The 18,726-nt window shown below is 41.0% G+C and overlaps 1 protein-coding gene across 2 annotated transcripts in view; it reads right to left on the reverse strand.

Annotated features, from left to right (window-relative positions):
- The window catches only part of CRMP1 (collapsin response mediator protein 1), a 50,727-nt gene that overhangs the window by 4,291 nt on the left and 27,710 nt on the right, over window positions 1-18,726 (reverse strand). For both annotated transcript variants that reach the window (XM_069856312.1, XM_069856313.1), the window contains exons 5-12: window positions 16,271-16,332; window positions 14,554-14,634; window positions 11,465-11,533; window positions 9,355-9,475; window positions 8,086-8,242; window positions 4,212-4,353; window positions 2,496-2,666; window positions 1,110-1,289 (exon numbers count right to left, since the gene is read on the reverse strand). In XM_069856312.1, coding sequence (XP_069712413.1) covers window positions 1,110-1,289; window positions 2,496-2,666; window positions 4,212-4,353; window positions 8,086-8,242; window positions 9,355-9,475; window positions 11,465-11,533; window positions 14,554-14,634; window positions 16,271-16,332 — 983 coding nt within the window. The remainder of the gene's footprint in view (window positions 1-1,109; window positions 1,290-2,495; window positions 2,667-4,211; window positions 4,354-8,085; window positions 8,243-9,354; window positions 9,476-11,464; window positions 11,534-14,553; window positions 14,635-16,270; window positions 16,333-18,726) is intronic.

The raw sequence follows: 18,726 nt of genomic DNA on the forward strand, positions 1-18,726 counted from the left end.
GGTTACTTAGCCCAGTTACAGCAGTAGTTTGCACAAAAGTAAGACACCACACTCTGATAGTTGTTTTTAAGTGGTGTTTTTAGTATTTAAATGACATCATCACTAACTTACATGGCAGTCCCACACACTAAACCCTTGAGAGGCGAGTGTGAAGAAATGTGCCATGTTGTCTAAGTGGATAATATAAAAGAAGTGCAATATTGATCGGTATTTTGCAAAACTTTTGCAGGTGTATTTCATTTTTACAGTGCTTTTTCTTGTTAGAAGTGCAGACCTTTTGTATCCCACAGCTTGACGGAATTTGTTTAATAAATGATGAAAGATAAAAACTATCAACCTGCTCGTAGAGTTTCAGCTGCCATCCTCACGGGCTGTGAGATATACTTGGTTGAAAAACATACGAGTTTTAGTCAATTTGTCTTGTCACCTGTTCTCACACAGTGACTTTCTTGCTCAGTGGCAAGAAGCAATTTCCAGATAACCCTGAACTAGTGTCAAGCCAATTGGTTTTCAACAGAGCACTTACATAATTCAAAACGAGAAGTGACCCAGGCTTAATCCTGGTCATTTCCCAAGCTTTTTATAAAAGACAAGAGAAAAGTTTTCTGAGCGGTGAGCACTGCTAATATTCAACTCAGCAAATGCACCAACAACAGTTCAGAGATGCCAAATATAATGAGCATCTCTGGCTTACATGCTTTTTCTTCTCTGCAGTGTGGCAGCTAAGTATGCAAAGCTCAGTAGTAATTTAAAATTCTGTTTTTCTTCTGGGCAACCCTCCTCCCAAAGAAGCTTTATGTTTTTCTTGTGTTTTAACTAAAATTAAATCTATCACTATTCCACCTCCCTTTAAAAGCCTGCACAGCTGGACATAAGGCAGTTAGGCCCAACTAGCAATAATAGGCTCTACCCACTGATGCTCACAGTGCTAATTAAGTTAAAAAAAGCTCAGCCTTGCAAAGGAACCAATTCTAAGGTCGTTTGTTGAACAAAGCACATATAGTCCACCCGATACGGATTCATATTAGCAAAATAATAATAAAAAAACCTGCTACTGTATTTCCAAGAGTGTATAGCTAGAAATAAAATTAAATAATATCTGATATTACCTTATTCCTGATTTTGACGCGCTGGTAAAGATATTCAGGGAAAGGTTTGCGAGGGATGAAGCGGCCCATTCCCTTATTTACATGCAGGTTTCCATCTTCAAACACAATCTTCCCTTGGCTTATGACCACAAGTGGGGCACCATGGCATTCCATTCCTTCAAAGATGTTGTATTCAACAGCCTGAGGATCAACCAAAATATTCACTGCAGGTTTTGTACAAGATCTCTTAGTTGGTGACTTGCAGCCATAGTTTTACACAACTGCCATTAAGAAGTGTATAAAATGGTTTTGTTTGAAGATGTAGTAATCCATTTCAATATGAAATGATTTTAAAGAATCTCTCTGATCAGACTTTCCTGGATCACTGTTTTCCTTTCCATTTCTCGTTCCATCAAGGCTTTATCTCATTTGGTTTTGAAGACTTCCCATATTAATCTAGAGCCTCTAAAATATGATAGCCTTAATAAGAAGGAAAATTGTGACTCAGCTGCTGGATATCCAGAGGACACGGTTCCGCTATGCATCTGCTCTGACCGTGTAAGGGAGTTTCAAAGGGACCAGCACACATTTCTGTCTGAAAAAGCCCAGAAAGGACCAGGAAAGCCTGAATCCAAACGGGAATGACTGTCAAAGGGCAGGTGATTATCACTTTCTTGAAAATACAGACAGATCCCAAGACAGAGAAATAGAAACTGAATCACCTAAACTTACTATTTAAAGTTTTCTAAAGGGTTTTGCCTAATGTAAGCCACATGACTGATTTCCAGTAACACTGGAATAATTCCCCAGAGTACAAGACTAATGTACTGAACAATAAGATAACAACTTTGAGATGACAATACATAAGATAAAACCTGTCACAGTTCAAAATCAAAGTGACTAAGAGTCACCAGAACTCTGCACTAGGGGCACAGAAGTATGTGGCAAAGCCTTGGGATTAAATAGAAAAACCCAGCCATGAGGCTGATCAGAGGTGTATTATCAAAATATTTAATCATCTTTCATGGTTCAGAATACTATTGATATAATTGTGCAAATTGCAATAGGTGCTTTTCAGGTATGTGAATAAAAGTGAGCGGATTTTAAATTTATCATCACAGCTTTACTAATCTCATCTGCAGAGCTGCAGATTCACACTTATTTACAAACCTGCCACAAGCATGCAAAAAACAGTGCAATGGTATATGCAGAGAGAAAATAAATCCTTGCTGATCCCAGTGGTTCCAATACAAGATTTCAATACTTTCATCTCCTGACACACTTAGCCATTTCAGAATAGGAGTAGGCAGTTACCCCCATGCATTTGCTGTTCACATGAATTAGATCAACAGCTGAAAAGCAAGAGTGACATTTCTATTTTCTTTCTAGTTTTTCTTGTCTCCTTACCGATTTATGGCTTTTAGCTGTTATAGTCTTCACCTTATCAGGGTCCCAAATAACAACATCAGCATCTGATCCTACAGCAATCCGGCCTTTTCTTGGATACAGATTAAAGATTTTGGCAGCATTGGTGCTGGTGACAGCTACAAACTGGCTCTCGTCCATCTTGCCTGTGGCCTAAAAACAATACAACTTGAGTAAAAGACACTTGTAGAACAGGGTTTTACTATTCCGAGTACTGAACTGTTGGGAAGATATTAGAAAGCATGTAGTTCATGTATGTGGTGATGTTGCAAGAAACAGAACTTTTATCAAGCAGGAATTTATAAAAGGCACATTACTTGGGAGTTTCAAATGAATGTGTTACTCCTGGCATTCCAAAGTGCAGCCAATAAAACCTTAATGCTGATGATAGCATCAAGTTGCCCAGTTACCTAAGGTCCCCTCCTCTTAAAACTGATGCCTAAGTGTGTTTTGTTGCTACCACTAGTAACATCCATTTAAGTATTTTAACTATTTTAAAACAGAAATTCATGAGTATTGCACTATTAAATAAAAGATCAAGATTCAGACTTTTTAGAAAGATATCTTGCAAATTAAGTCTATTCTACTATTACTACTACTAAACCAATACTTCTAAGTAATTATAAATTATAAAGTCCTTGCCTGGAGATATGTCACCACCAACATGAACTTTTTATACAGTCAATGACGGCTTAATAGCAGCTGTACACAACAGGGGCAATAAGCAAGAACAGTGTTCCACAGAAGAACAACAGTGCCAAACTTTTTAATAATAAATAAATACTTATTTCCTGCCTGGTAAAACATGAGATTTGCAAAATATAAGCTACTTGGTAGTGTAGGACTGAATGCTACCTTGTAAATCCCATGTTACAGCCCTTGCTGCAGCTCTTTCCTTTTGTGGGAGTAATAAAAGGAAAATATTATTGTCTGGCTGCACTTTGCTTGCTTCCCTGCTTTGCTCCTACATGGCAGATACCTGAAGTTGTCTCTTTGTTTGGAATCTCAGTTGTGGTCCCTTAACAAAGCGGTTATTAAATACAGTCTGGGAGAAATGCTCATGAGAGCATTGTAAATACTACCACTTCCCAGTTTGCAACATGCATTTGAGTGCAATGCAGTGTAAGGTAATGAGTGTGTGTGTGTGTGTGCGCGCATGGGTGTGTACGTGGAGATGGGACAATGGAACCATCAAAAAATTGCTAACTTATGCCAGCATCCCACTGCAAAATATGCCAGTATGAATTACATGTGATGTTCTCCTTCAAAGCATTTTATAGTCTAGCCTCAGGCTCAGGTGCCATCCATTTGTAATCTCTCAAAAATGATGAGACACTTCTCAAATTCAAACAATCCATTCATCGCGTTTATATAGGGTTCACTTCAAAATCATTAAACTGCTCCAGATCCTATATCTCTGAGAAGTACCCACTCTGACACAAATGGAAAATTCAGCAGCAGAGTCTGTGAAGCCTCGGGTCTCATAAAACACAATGGTGTTGCACTGTCAAAAGTTAAACAAAGCCCTGAGCTAATAAAAATGGAGGTTTTTGAAATAAACACCTTTTAGTAGCGCTCTCTCAGAGAATTCTCAGAAATATATTACAAAACTACTTAAGTACTTAAAAGTCTCCTGGCTTCCATTATTCAGCCAACACCGAATTTCCTTTTAGTCCACGAAAGTAAGTAATTACTTACTACAGCCTTGTCCCAGACAACAGTCATTCTTTCCTCAATTCCATTGACACCTTCAGGAATCATAGTGAAGTTGTCCTTCCCAATAGCTTTCTGGGCAGTGCTATAAGGGCAATGTCCACTTCCCGTCACCTGCAGGTCCCCACTGTGGAGTTAACACACAGAAGATTTAGACCAGGCATCACCAAAGTCACCTTGGTCTCAGACTAGTTGTGAATGAACACATTTTGTGCCTACATCCTGGAGGTATAGGCTGCAAATCACATCAGCAGCCTTTACACGTTGGCTTCGGATCACCGCAGAGCAACAATAGCACTGGACATCGCCGCTTTCTCCCAGGAGCACCCTGAACTCCCACATTACAGCTCGCTCAGCTTTCTAGCTGCTTATCAACAGAGATCAGGCACAAGCCCACTAACCAGGACAAAGGATTATTCCAGGATTAAGGAAACGATCAGAAGCTTATATGAAATGTCTGCCACTCTCAAGGTAAATTAATTTATAACTATGTTGAAAAATAATGGCAGATTTTACAGTGCTAAGACAGGAGCATCAAGCTTGTTTTCTTGTATTTCTCCCCTGCACATACATTTTTCTTGCAATTCTTACACAAATATTTCTTGTCTGAGCTTCCAAACCAGAACCATGATAATTAAAAAAGAAATGAAAGTTTTTTATCAGGTAGTAAACAAAGGCATACTTCAAGTCAAACATATGCTCTGGATTTAACTTAAAGGTTTTACACAGAAAAAGGCATGAAGTAAAACACAGAAAGAGATAGCGAATAGTAATGCTTTTATTTAAGAAGTCTGTTTTATCTGCCTAGAGAAAATTAAACTGCAGAGAGCAGAACTGGATCACCAACACTCTTGTGAATACAGAGGAAGGACATTATAAATACGCAAAATCTTGCAAAAAAGACAAAAAAGAAGATACGTTCTTCAATATCCACAAGAAACAGGTGATAGGTTTAGGTCTTGATTAAGCTTACAGGAGTCAAGAACATTCAAACACACTACAGTTTTTCTTCTGTCGCTCCAGAAGGGTGACATACCCAAGAGTCTGTTATCCTTTTCTTTATATCCAAGTTCCATCTCTGAAACATCTGAACTACTCTGGTCCATATACTTAGATTCCAACAAGCTAACAAACAACCAAGCACAGAGGAAAAAAGTGTCACACATCAGTAATTCTAATGCAAATTTCTGGACTGCCAACCCTAATGACTGCTGACAAATAATCTTTGGCCTCTTTTCTAGTTCTTCACCAAGTTCACATCCATCCATCCATACAGTTTTTAGCAGAAGCCAAATCCAGGTATTTAATAGTGAAAAGGCAGCTATATTTTAGCTATTCCGGATTATTAATGACTGCCTGGTGTTAGTCCGTAAGATTAAACTAAATCCATCAGTTAAACATTCATTTATTCTAACACAACAATAACGTCAGAAGATTGCAATACCATTTCTTCCTTTTTGTTGCTCTTCTGCTAGCTAGCTTATGTGGCTTATCCTCTCTCTGTTTTCTGCACTCCAATGAATACAATCATCAAAGCACAAATGTCACAGCCAGGCCCTGTATCACTGCCCATTTCCCTGCAGTTATGTTGCACTACTTACACCACGCTATTAACCCCTACAACCAAAAATAAAAAGCAGTGCTTCCTCTGAACTCTTATTTTCCCTCTTATCTGACGTTTAATGACATTTAATGACATGCACTGCACTCCAGCAGTCTAATCAAGAGAAGACTTCTGAAGCTGAAGAAAGTCACTCAAGACCTGCCCAAGATCTGCCAAGGTCTCCTGGTTAACCACATGGGCACTTTTTAGATAAGCTCTAATGCCAAATGGGGGACGAGCATCAGATCAGCTAAAAACCTGACAGACAAGAAGGCATCACCACGGAAGACATCTCCAAAAGACTGAGCGGTGGGAATTAACAGTGGACATATATGCATCTTTAAATGCCGTATCAATATTTCACCATCTTATTCTTCACCATAAACAAGGCTTTCATGGCAGGTTACATCTTCCACAAAGCACCAAGACCTTGTATCTCTAGATACAAAGAGACAGCACATCACAGTGGCAATAATGCAGCAATACACCATGGAAGATGAAAACTATCCCAGGTGCATAGATCACAGATGAAACAAGGACCAAATCTCATGAGGCAAATCCAACCTGCAAACTCCACAGGACATGCTTGATTTTTACACATTCAGCTCTTCAGTGAAAAATCACTACCTTCTGTGGAAAACAGCACAAGTAGTATGCTACATGCTTGCAGAGGAAGAATGTAAATGAATGTAAAATATGTCTCCTAATGGACAGTACAATACAAGAGCTAAATACTGTCTTTACCATCATCCTTGCATAAAATCCCCCACAAATGCATGGCAGACTGATAAAATATACAGTTCTTTTTTTAGTTTCATAGTATAGATTTAAAGTATTAAAACTGAAAGCAGGCTAAGCTGCTGTCATTTAAGATCTAGGACTTTAAGCCACTAGAAAAAAAGCCATTTTGCATGCTTGAAGGATAATGAAAACTCCTGTGATTCCTCAGTTTGTCTTTCTGATGTTAGTGTTAAAAAAAGTCATTATTTGGATTCCAGTTCCAAAAATTCTCTTGTTATTTTAGTTAATCTGCTTTGACCCATATATTATTATTATTATGGGACTCTTCTAGAAAGCATATAGCCATGCCTGATAGAGTAAAGAGACAAATATTTTGATATTCAAATGGCTAAGAGCTGGCTAAGAGCCTTAATCTCACACAATGAGCTTCACTCTTTACAGCACTGATAGTGATGGGTCAGGCCAGAAAAGTAATTTTTCTTTCTTGTCCTTATTTTAAGGAACAGAAAGTAGTTCAATTATGGAAAACAATTTCTGCCATCAGTCCTGGTGGGACTTCAGCTGTGAATTTCTGTATCATGTCAAAGCAGATGGTCTTTTGCTTAAAGTAAAGAAGACCCACAGTTAGCTACAGGCAGGAAATACTTTCAGGGATGGGTTTTTGGTCTGGGTTACTGGCAAGGCATTGCTGATGTCTTCTTTTCTATAGGAAAAGGACACTTCTGCCTCTGTTGTCCACGTTCTTTTCTTCTCTCTAGTGATAACCCTCTACCTGCCAACCTGAAGTCAGGCCATATCCCTGTCCTGTCAAGTGGCTTCCAGTCACTAGACTGTCTCCACCCAAGTCCCTAACAGTCTCCTTTGTAATCCACTCTGGCTTCTTTCACCTGCCTAGCATACCTTCTTTATATGTACCACTTATCTTTGCTGTCTACCTACATGAAGGCCTCTGAATATATAAAGACACAAAGCGAGCTAAATGTAAAATCAAGGCTACAAGAACTAATTACAACTTGTATGATTTTGGTCCATCCCAGAAGCAGGCAAACCACGAAGTCAGAAGTTTTCAGTTCATCAGACCTAAACCCACTGAACTCTGCTACAAACACAATTTAGTTCAGGACTTAAAACTGAGTCTGTTCTCACAGACTAGGGCTCATCCATCAGGTTGTCGCTTATGCTGGACAGAGAAGAGGAAGAAAGCTAACTTGAAGTCCTGGTTAAAGACTATCTATCTGTACAAGCAGGAATCACTTGAAAAGCAGAAAGAAAAAGAATTAGTCCCTGAATAGCCAGCAGCTGCCTCTCTGTCACGCTAACCAAGAGCTGGAGAGTCCGCACCTGCCACCCTAAACACAGTGATATAAACCATCCCTAGTTTTCTGTGCCCCTTCTCAGCTCTTTTGTATATGAGACTGGTCTAAAGGAAACTTTGCTGAGCCCTAGATGCTTCATCCTGTGTGGCTTTTGCACTTGCCTGTCCATCAGCTGGTAAAAAAAAAATGAAAGTCTTACCATGCTAAGAGCGAATTTAAGTGATCTGGAGTGGTAGGATCAGGACTCAGAGGTGGTGAGGTCACGAAAGCTGCAGCCTTGGCCCAGTTTTTGCTCCAGTAATGTGTCCCATCTGTCCCCAAGCTGGCAGTGATCGGTTCTCCAAAAACAAGGGGACCTTGGGGAAATCAAGGATATACAAGAACTGATTACAATCCACTCTCTCTTTAGCACATTATACTGTTTGCTGCAAGTAGCCACAAGTAGTGTGTGTAGTTTATGCATTCCTACATGGCCAGCGTGGCTTCCAGAAAATTAAGAAGCCCTGGGTTTGTCTATATGATAAAAAATTAATCAGGAGGCTCTCTTGAGCTATACAAGCTTTTGATCAGCATATTTACAAAGCTCCCTTTCTAATCCAGAAGAGACAGTTCAGATCTGGTTTTAATTTGTACTGTTTTAATCATAGCCATGTTCTCTCTGTTGCTCCAATTCGGAGCGCATTTAGGTGGAAGATGGGCTCCAGCAGACAGATGCCTTTTTACTACCCCCAGGTTGGGCACAGCACTAGCAGATAGCAGCATATGGTCCCCAGAACCATATTCCAAGTCTCCAAGAATATAAATATCAAGACGATATTTTCCTCTTTGGCTTTTCCATATTGTTCACACATTTTGTAGCACCAACCAGCAGAAAAGCACTGACTTGCAAATGCAGCTTTGAAAGCAGCTCCCTCCAGGCTCACAAGTCCTTTTTGGGTGCTTTGTAACCTGGACCCCTCCACGGCCCCAGCAAGCAATGTCAACCCGCAGATGTCCCCAGTGCACATCTGATGGGGTCAGTCTCCAGCAGCAGGCCAAGCATCTCTAAATGAAGGTCCACTGCTCAAATGACCTCTCAGAGGGAAATACCCTGAAATATCCCCAAAAGGCACAGAGGATATACTAGACCCTGTTAAGAAGAAAATATCTCCCTCCTTCCCATGAACAAAGATACAGCAGTCCAATGGAAAGGTAACAAGGAGGGCAGGATAGAGAAGAGTTACAGCAGTTTTCAAGGGGACAGTTTGTGGGGAGAGTTTCTGAACCAAAAAACGTAAGATATCCCTTTAACTTTCCCAACCATAAATGCTTACGAGTCTGTGATGGTGTAACCTTCGGTAACCTCTCCCTATATCCTTAGATTTGGATCAACATGTACAGGTTTCTCCACTGAGTTTCTATTCCACAAAAAAAAAACAAAACAAAAAACAAACCCCAAAAACTCGGGGGACAATAGGAAGTCTCTTACCTTTCTTTCTCGCCAGTGCAATGATATCAGCCGCACTCTTGCTCATCACCTTGGTGATGTACACCGGGCAGTTTATTCGACTGGCAATGGTGATGGCACGGAAAACTGCTTCTGCTTCAAGCTGAGGAAAACAAGGAGGAAAGCAAAAAAAAAAAAGTTAACTGCAAAAGTAAACTGGAGAAAAAAAGAACTGGAAGACTGAGCCATATTTCCAACTGTTTTAGCAACAACTCTCCAGAAACTGATTCTCTTTTTTCCATAGAGAGAGATGCAGCACTGGGAAACAGAGAGCTAACCCAACCTCAGACACTTCGTGTTAGCAGTAACCACAGCCAGGCTTGGCTTGTCAACAGGGTCCTGCTGCCCTGGCACTAATACAGCTCCCTAGCTCCCTGCACCCCAGGAAAGGTTGTGTCCAAGCAGCTGATGGGGATCCTCTTCACCTCCCTCCCACCTTTCTTCTTCAGGCTTCTACTGTGCAGTTGGAAGGAGAAGGAAGCTAGGAAACACTGCCTACACTCGGAGACAACCTCTGAGCTCTTCCTGGCAGCTTACCATATGCAATCTTTCCATAAGGTTAAGATAACAGGGAACGCAAAATATTCTCAAACAGCAACTTCAGCACTAGGGACTGGATTTAGCTTATAATCCATACAAGCCTTTGAAGCATTGCCCAGTAAGTCCCCTCTGTCAGCAAGTGTAAAGGCAATCTCCTCCCAGGGATGTAGGCACACAAAGCAGTTGTCTTCAGACAGAGGAGCAGCGTGTCTCAGTACTCTGGAGACTCCATTCTCCACTTGTGTTTTATACCTCCTTCCTGGATGGACTCACAGTATTGGCATTTTAATACATAAAACTCTATTGTGGCTGCAGATACTGGCTCAGTGGTACAAAAACTTCTCTCAAAGAGTTGTGCTAGAAAAGTTGAAAACTTTAGTCCTTCCAAAACTGCGTGGCTTAATTCTTCACAGTTTTGTAAATTATTTTTTTTTTTAAGATCAGACTGTCACTTCAGGTTCTCCTAGGACTTTTAGCACAACAGTTGCTTTGGAAGCCCCAAACCCACCTACAGAATACCAGGGAAAGAGGCAGGACCTCTGTAACTCAACACTGGGGCTAAGGTGGTCAGATGGTAGAGTCAGAAAGACATAACATTTCTTTCTGGAAACCACAAATGTAGACTCTTCTCATTTAAAGAAAACAACTCCATTCTTTTAGAATAATTTAAGTGGAAGTTAAACAGCAAAATGAAAAAGTACATAAACAGTTCAATAGAAGAATGCGACCAATTAAGCTGATTCCTTTTGCCTTGGGGAGAGGTTATATAAAGATCTGCAAACCACAACATCCTCTTCAAGTATAGCCACAAAGCCCCAGGGCTTTGTCTTTTTAGTCTTCAAGGAAAGCAGCCACTTCCTACTACTGCCCTCTATCATCTCATTAACAGTCTATGTACTTTAAAGGACATCCACATTGCCACCTTTTCCTTCTCATTAAAGAAACCCTTTCCAGATGTTTGACATCATCCTTGCCAGAGCCTGGCTTTACTTTAAGAATTGCATAAACTGAGCTGTCTCACAGCATCTTTCCATTCTTACATATTTGCATTCCTACAGTCTGCATTTCTACTACAAATTTATCTGCTGGCATAAATGTGGATTTATATGTGGGCATATGCATATGTATACGTATACATGCATCTTACAGGAGGTTTTCAGCCAAAGCATTTTAATGAATAAAATTACTTCAAAGCCTAGTCCACAAGCTGCACTGCTGCCTTTTACCCTGATAAGCCCACTTTTTGTCATCACAAATCAAATCACAAGGATCACGCTCAAAAATATATGTACGCTGTCTGGGCAGCAGGACCTGTGACACCTGAGTGTGCAAGGCCACACTCATCCCTGGACCAAGAGAACACACCTGATGCAGCAGCAAAAGGGTATTTGAGGCAAACAAACAGGCTGAAGGAGCTGGAAGAGACTGTGGAAGAAACAGACTGTTGCCCTTCCCCATGCATCAATCTATCTTCTGCACATACAGCAACCAAGCTCTGATACTACATGCTCAAAGTAATTCCACGAATGACAAAATATGTCAGATCTCTTACCTCCTCTGGCCTGCTTAAGGCATGTCCCTCAGGTCCGGTGATTCCCATCTCCAGGATACGCTTTTGTTCCTGCAACAGAGCAGATAAATGCTGACAACCGCTCCAGGATAAGACCCTCGCACCAGGCATTCTCTGGCAGATTAACAGCCATGTTATCCGACTACCTCTTTTTTGTCTGTGAAAATGCAGCTGCATAAGCCTGCCGCTAGGGAAGGAGGACTGAAAACACTGGCTCTAAACCAGTCCCACACCACCCTAGTGTGTGCTCCATGTAGCCAGACCAGATTTCAGGGGACCATTGGTCGCTGCAGTGTGATAGAGCATATATGCGCTTCAAGCTGTTGGGCTGCACCATCAGAAATTGCCTCTGCCCTCCTGAAAGTCTTATTTGACACCAAGACACCAACTCAGGGAATAGGCTTCAGTCAATGTTAGTAATTATGGATACTTCCAGGTAACAATTCTTTCTTTACTTGCAGATGTTCCTCTCTAGCTATGATCCAAGAAGCACTGTTATTGTCTTTAAATTTTTGTTCTCAGGGGACTGTAGCCATGCCCAAAAGCCCATCCTGGGGCCAGCAGGGGTTTGTCAGGAAAAAAAACTGTGCTATCCAGCTTCACAGAAGTGAGATCAATTTTTAAAACTAAATAAAAAGTTTCACCATCATTTAATTTACGGCCAAGCAGGGATATTGGAATAAATTTCCCTTTTTGTAGAAAATGGTGGTCACCCACTTCTGATCTGAGGCTGGTTCAGGTCTGCCAGCAGAGCAGAAGTGAGAGTAGAGCTGTCGATGTACCTCCAACCCTGGCCTGCCCTGCCCACAGGTCTCTAATGAGCCGAGTTCAACAAATGTAATGGCTTGCTGATATAGACAAAATAACCCCTACAGACTAAGATGACATTACCAAACATACTTTACTGTGTCATCTAATAAATATTTGATCACAGGTCCCCAAAGGTGAAAAGCTCACACATTAACAACATAACTCCAGCAAAATCTGAACAAGTCAATATTCACATATACTTTTGCCTTTGTTGCCATCAATCAAGGCTGAGGAGGCACATTATTAGGAATGTGTAATTCTGACTCTGTAGTTAAGATTATTTTGGTTGGAAAATCATAATGTTTCATAGATATTTTTAAAAACAGCTGTTCTAAATCATTAATGCAACAGCTCTGGACAATGCTAGTTAAAGATTTCATATAATTACAATACAACAAAAACTAAAGTTGCAAACTTATAATATAAAAACTAGCAAGACGGCAAAGAATGAAACACAAAGTAGGGTAGATTTGTATCTTGAAGGAAGCCATAAAATCAGATCATATGACAAAATTACTCACTGTTAGAGGACTTGATAGTACTAATAAGATAGAATATTTGTTTGGTAAGATCAAAATTTGGATTTTCACACAGGATAGTCCTGCAAAACACCCCTACAGGCATCTTTCTTTTCACTATCCAAATAATCCTTCTAAATAAAAGCATAAGGAAAGACTAATTTTATGAGACATGGCAATGGTGAAGAAATATGTTGATGTATAACAATTTACATTTCTTTACTACATTCTCTTGTATGTATGTCCTTATTACATGGCTGTATATTAAAGCTGATCAAAGAAAAATTTAACTGAACGAGATTTCTATCAGAAATGCAATTCCATGTACGTGCCTTACTTTTAAAGAGGAACATATCAAAATATCACAGGTGCCATTTCATTTGTTTCATTTTGCTATTGCTACAGTAATACCGATTTACTATGTTTCTTATTAATAATTTTCATAGTACTGGATGTTTTATGTTGTATTAAACCCATAAGTTATAAGTTTTAGTAGTTTTAAATCATGCTAGACTTCATAGGGAAGGTTTTTTTCCCTCTTGAATCCAAGTGAGAATTTCTGTGGGGGAAGGACACAACCACACTCATGTGTCTTGTTGACTCCTCACCAATAACTTCTGAGCCCAGTGGTTATTCTGGCCAGACTTGAAGGGCAAGGGCAAAAAAGACTCTCAGAGAGGATAAATTCTTACCAGGCAGACAAACTATAGAATCCCACAGAGGGATAAATAAACCCTTGTAGGCAAAAGCCTTTACACACTGCCCAGACACTGAAACGTTCACCTGAGGTTCTCCCTTAACCATGAGACAAGGTGGCTTCTCTTGTTTTTAACTATTGCAATTTCCCTGTCAGTTCTGCATCCTAGTCCTTATCAGATAAGCCAGCAGATAAAAAGCTCAGCAGATTAATCAGTTGGCTCACTTGGAGCCTCACAGACCTCAGAGGGGCTCTGCACATGCACAAGGGATCAGAAGAGGGAGACATCTCTGTGACAGCCTTAAAAGATTTATCTGCCACAGATGCAGAGCGATAACAACACCACCCACCCTGCCCATTCTGTTTTATAAGGGAATCCTAGCATCTGAATGACCAGCAGGAGGTTCACTATCGACTGCTGTCCTTAGGATACCTCTTTCAAGGTTGTGTGGTACAGATCAGAGCTGTGGCACGCTGCAGTGTGAGGACAGTACCTACAAAAGGGACCTGACCTGCCAAGAGTGCATTGGGTAAGCAGGAGATTTTAATGGAACATACTGAATTTGAGCCCAGTTTCCTAGTTCTGACAGGCATCTTCAGAGTGTGATTTACACTGTAACATACACTTTTTAAATGTTTCAAAGATCACAGTGGTTTCTTACTCTCAAACGTCAGATATTTATAAGAATATTTTCAAAAATAAATAGGTCTGAGAGCTTTACCACCTACTCCAAACTCACTATGCTGCTTATATTGATAGATGCTTATGCATCCTTCTGCCCTCGTCATTCAGCCCCATCTGCTGCGAAGGCAATGAGCTGTCTGGATTGCTGCTCTACCTCACAAATGCTCTGCCAAAGCATGCAAAAGGGCCTCCATCCTCTCATCCCAGAGATTATACCAGCAGTGTGTAAGACATCAGGCCAAATTAAGGCACCCACCTGGTAGATCCTTTTCTCCCACCCATATTCCAAGTGGAGGGTTTTACTTCTCATCTCTTCTGCCTATCTTCTCACAAAGTGAAGCAAAAATGACAGTTCACTCACCTGAGCTATCAAGTCTCCATTTTCAGCATGAACCAGGATAACAGCTCCAAGACTTTTTAGAAAGGTAAAGGCTTCATAAAGCTGCAGGTAGTACAAAGAAGGAAACACTGCTGAATAAGGAAAACACGTAACACTCAGACCTCTCTCTTCACCTCAGTTTTGCTCCTTCTGTGCTGGTACTCATCTAGGCAAATAGCAAATTATCTCCCTTTTCCACTTGCTGCTTTCCAAACAGAGCCAGAGCTTCACTGCCAGGTGTTGACTTTCCCACACCCTTACACACCAGTCAGTCCCAGGACATGCTTCTGCCCTTCTGCCACAAGACAGGTTTAACAGTCCCAACCCCAGCTGAGTCTCTGTTGAACGAAATGCCTCTCCCAGCCCTTTGCACTGCAAGCCTACCACTTCACGCTCTCCCACTCAGGCCTAAGTTTAAGGAGTAGTCTCTTTTCCGTAGCTTTAGTAAATTTAAAATGGAATTATTCCCATGGGCTACAGACCTTTTAGTACAGCTCAAAGAGCTCTCTTCTGAAGAACAAGCATTGCTCCTGTCTCCTTAGATCAGATAGTGTCAAGCTTTTACCAACATCTTTAATTCTGCAATTTAAAGTTGTAATATTTTCTCTAGAGCATCCTTTCTTTTTATTTTAATTTTGCTTTAGAAGACTCAAAACCCGTCCATACAGAAGGAAAATAGTTGATCCTACTGCTTTTACTGAGAATTTTTGAGCACAGATCTACTGAAATTCAGTTCCCTTTTCAAAAGGTATTCTGCTAATTCTCCCTATTTAAACCAGACTTCAGCATTATTGAAGCCTGTTTTCCAAACACAGATCAAATACTGACAATATGGTTTCCTCAGTGTCCACTTCTGCACTAGGAACCATCGAGTGGGTCAGAATATACAGCTTGCAACTTGCACGTTTACACACAGTAACAGGAATTAGACAAGCTGCACATGAAACATTTTGATGTATTTCTCTTGGGAATCCCAACAGGGAGTTGAATTTAACAGACAGTCCCTCTCAGAGAATATTCATATATTAAGTCTAAAATTCCAATTAAAACCACATGGACTGGAGGTGTAATAACATCTATTTAAGAGACTGAGAGCTCTAGGAATAAGTAAGAAAGAAACATTTTCTCAACTGAATAAGCAAACATTATTATTACTAACAGATGTCATTGTCCATTTACAATGACCTGATATTTATGATTGGGAAAGCTGAAGGGTCTGGAATGTGTAATGAGCTCTGGACAAACAAACTCATTGTTATCTCCAGTACTAAAAAGAAAAGGCCACCTCCCCCCAAAAGCAACACCATTTAGCTGTTTGCAGCAACTCTTGAAATCTCAAAACTGCCTCAAGTGCTTTGTCTTTTCTTCCTTCTCTGACCTAGAGTTCTTGAAAGGTAACGGCAAAATAAAGTGCATAGCAAAATTCTGAGCAGTGCTGAGCAGTTGCAGTGTTGGGAGACACAAGATAATCTTTGCAGAAGGCAAATGACCCTTGAAGGATCACATACAGATGTTCAACACTGCTCAGCACTGACCCTCCAGAGAGAGCTTCTCCATTGCACATTTTCCGCAGTGCCACTCAGGTCAGTTGTAATATTTCTCTGTGATTCAATCTTAGCAACTAAGATAGAGGGAGTTCACAGTGTTAAGAGGGAGATCACAGAAAAGACAACAGATCACAGCAAAAACAGAGCAATACCTGGCTGTCAGACATTTGGTAGAGATCTTTGTAGGCCATGTAGACTTGAAAAGAGTTCACACCTGTTCCAAGACAAAATTCAAAGGCGTTGCCATGTAAGTGGATTCTTAAACTGTATTTGAAAAAAAAACTTCAGGAAAGTAGTCAGAGACTATGTTTGGACTAGGCTTTTCACTAGTGATTGTTAGAAACAAAGCATGGCCCCACAGGTGCTTTACAGCTACTAGGACTATAAGCCTGAATCCCCTCTTGTCTGTATTGAATTTATTGCATTTTGTGGATTGCCTGTGTTCAGCCCTGGAGCAACCCAGCTGCCACCACAGATGAGATTGCTTGCAGCCAAACCACAGACAAGCAACAGTGGCTAAAGCAAGCATGTAAAGTTTGAAAAAACTCATGTAAAGTTCTGTGAATCAATAGTTTTCTTTTTAGCTTTCTTTAGCTAATCAGGAAAACAACTCAGATTGACTTGAAATTGTGCTTTTTAATAGATAAACTTGTAGTAAAGGTTCCCCACAGAGTGCTGAGAAGCTGTAAGAACTATGTGTCTGAATTTGCATAGAAACTTGCTTTTTACTTGACCCACTGCCCAAAGCACCCAGCTTAGCTGATGGCAGACACTGGGAAGGAGTGGAAGCAACGCCTGAAACGAGTTACAAGAGCAGCTCATCATAACTCTCCTTCCACCTTCCACAGATGGAAGGATTTATGTTGGCAGTCGTACAAGACCATGGAAGATGACAGCTCCAAAATCTAGAAATCAGTAAGAAATGCTAGTGTTGAGTGTTGGCTGCAAAGAACCAACTGTATTTAAATCCTTCTAAGTTTTGCTATTTATTTTAAAGACTGGATTAGTTACACAGCTTCATATTCTAACAGGAATGGGAGTTCCAAACATCTTCTGTTCATATTTTCTGTACATATGAATTCATATTAGTTTATAAATTTGCCCTATTCTTTAGTCTACTGACAGCATCCACAGTTGCACAGGGACTGATCTCAGAGTTTTCTAGCTTAAAAGAAAGTGAATTCTAAGCTGTCTAAGCCACTTATGCTGCCTTTCAAAATAGCTGTTATGATAACTGTGCTTCCTGGGGCAAGATGAAAAAGAAAGAGGTGTTCATGTTATTCAGGTAGTCTACGCAAAATGAATAAGTCTTTCTGATAAAGATATAGCTCCTTTATGGGTCTACAATTAGCAAATATATCCTCAGGCAAAGGACATGGCTGTTCACACTCACACAGAGATTTTTTTTATTCACAGTTACAAGACTAAAATACCCCAGGATACATGCAGGATAAAACCTTGAAACGATCCTTGGTATTATCTTTCTGCTAAGTCCAGGCAGCCCAGGGAGAAATACGAAGTGGAAGCCAGCCCCTCCTTGCTGACTTCCATGCTGGGCAAATCCAGCCTGTTCCGTGGAGCCCCGCCAGCCACCTGCCCGATCCTTCTTCCTATTTTCTTATTTCCCAAGTTTCCAGAAAACACGCATGGGCTTTAATAACTGTAATCCCTCAGCCTACTCCTTATTACACAGTTTCAACGTACTTAGTATGTCCCTTCTTTACAAGGTTAAGCTTGACTACGCCTTCCCCGAGACCAGTGCTTACAGCCTCATGCCTGCTGCACCATCTCCCCTCTGACTGACTGCATCTGCCTGACCTGCCCTAAAATCACAGAATCGCTTGGCTGGAAAAGACCTTTGAGATCATCCGGTCCAAATGTACCTGTCTGCTACTGAACCATCTTCCTGAGCACTTCATCTACCCGTATTTTAAATACCTCCAGGAATGTTGACTCAACCACTTCCCTAGGCAGTCTGTTCCAGAGCCTGACAACCCATTCAGAGAAGGATTTTTCCTGATATCTAATCTGAATCTCCCCTGGTGCAAATTGAGGCCATTTCCTCTCATTTGGGAAGAAAAGACCCATCTTTTCTTCCTCCTGTCACTTGGGAGAAAAGACCAACACCCACCTCAATACAACCACCTTTCAGGAAGTTGTAGACAGTGATAAGGTCTCCCCTCAGCCTCCTTTTCTCCAGGGTAAACAACCCCAGTTCCCTCAGCTGCTCCTCATAAGGCTCGTACTCCAGCCCCTTCACCTGCTTTGTTGCCTTCTCTGGACGAGCTCCAGCAGCTCAATGTCTTTCTTGTAGTGAGAGGCCAAAAATTGGACACAGTATTTGAGATGCGGCCTAACCAATGCTGAGTACAGGGGCATGATCACTTCCCTGGTCCTGCTGGTCAACTGATACAAGCCAAGACACCATTGGACTTCTTGGCCACCTGGGCTCACTGTTGGCTCATGCTCAGCTGGCTGTCAACCAATACCCCCAGGTCCCTCTCTGCCAGGCCGCACGGGTGTGCAGGACAAGTGCAGGACTTGGCACCTGGCCTTGCAGGAAAGTTCTGTTTCCTCTTCACAGACCCACACAGCGTCTCAGATGTAA

This window comes from Phaenicophaeus curvirostris, chromosome 4 (assembly GCF_032191515.1).
Source record: "Phaenicophaeus curvirostris isolate KB17595 chromosome 4, BPBGC_Pcur_1.0, whole genome shotgun sequence".
Classification (NCBI taxonomy): Eukaryota; Metazoa; Chordata; class Aves; order Cuculiformes; family Cuculidae; genus Phaenicophaeus; species Phaenicophaeus curvirostris.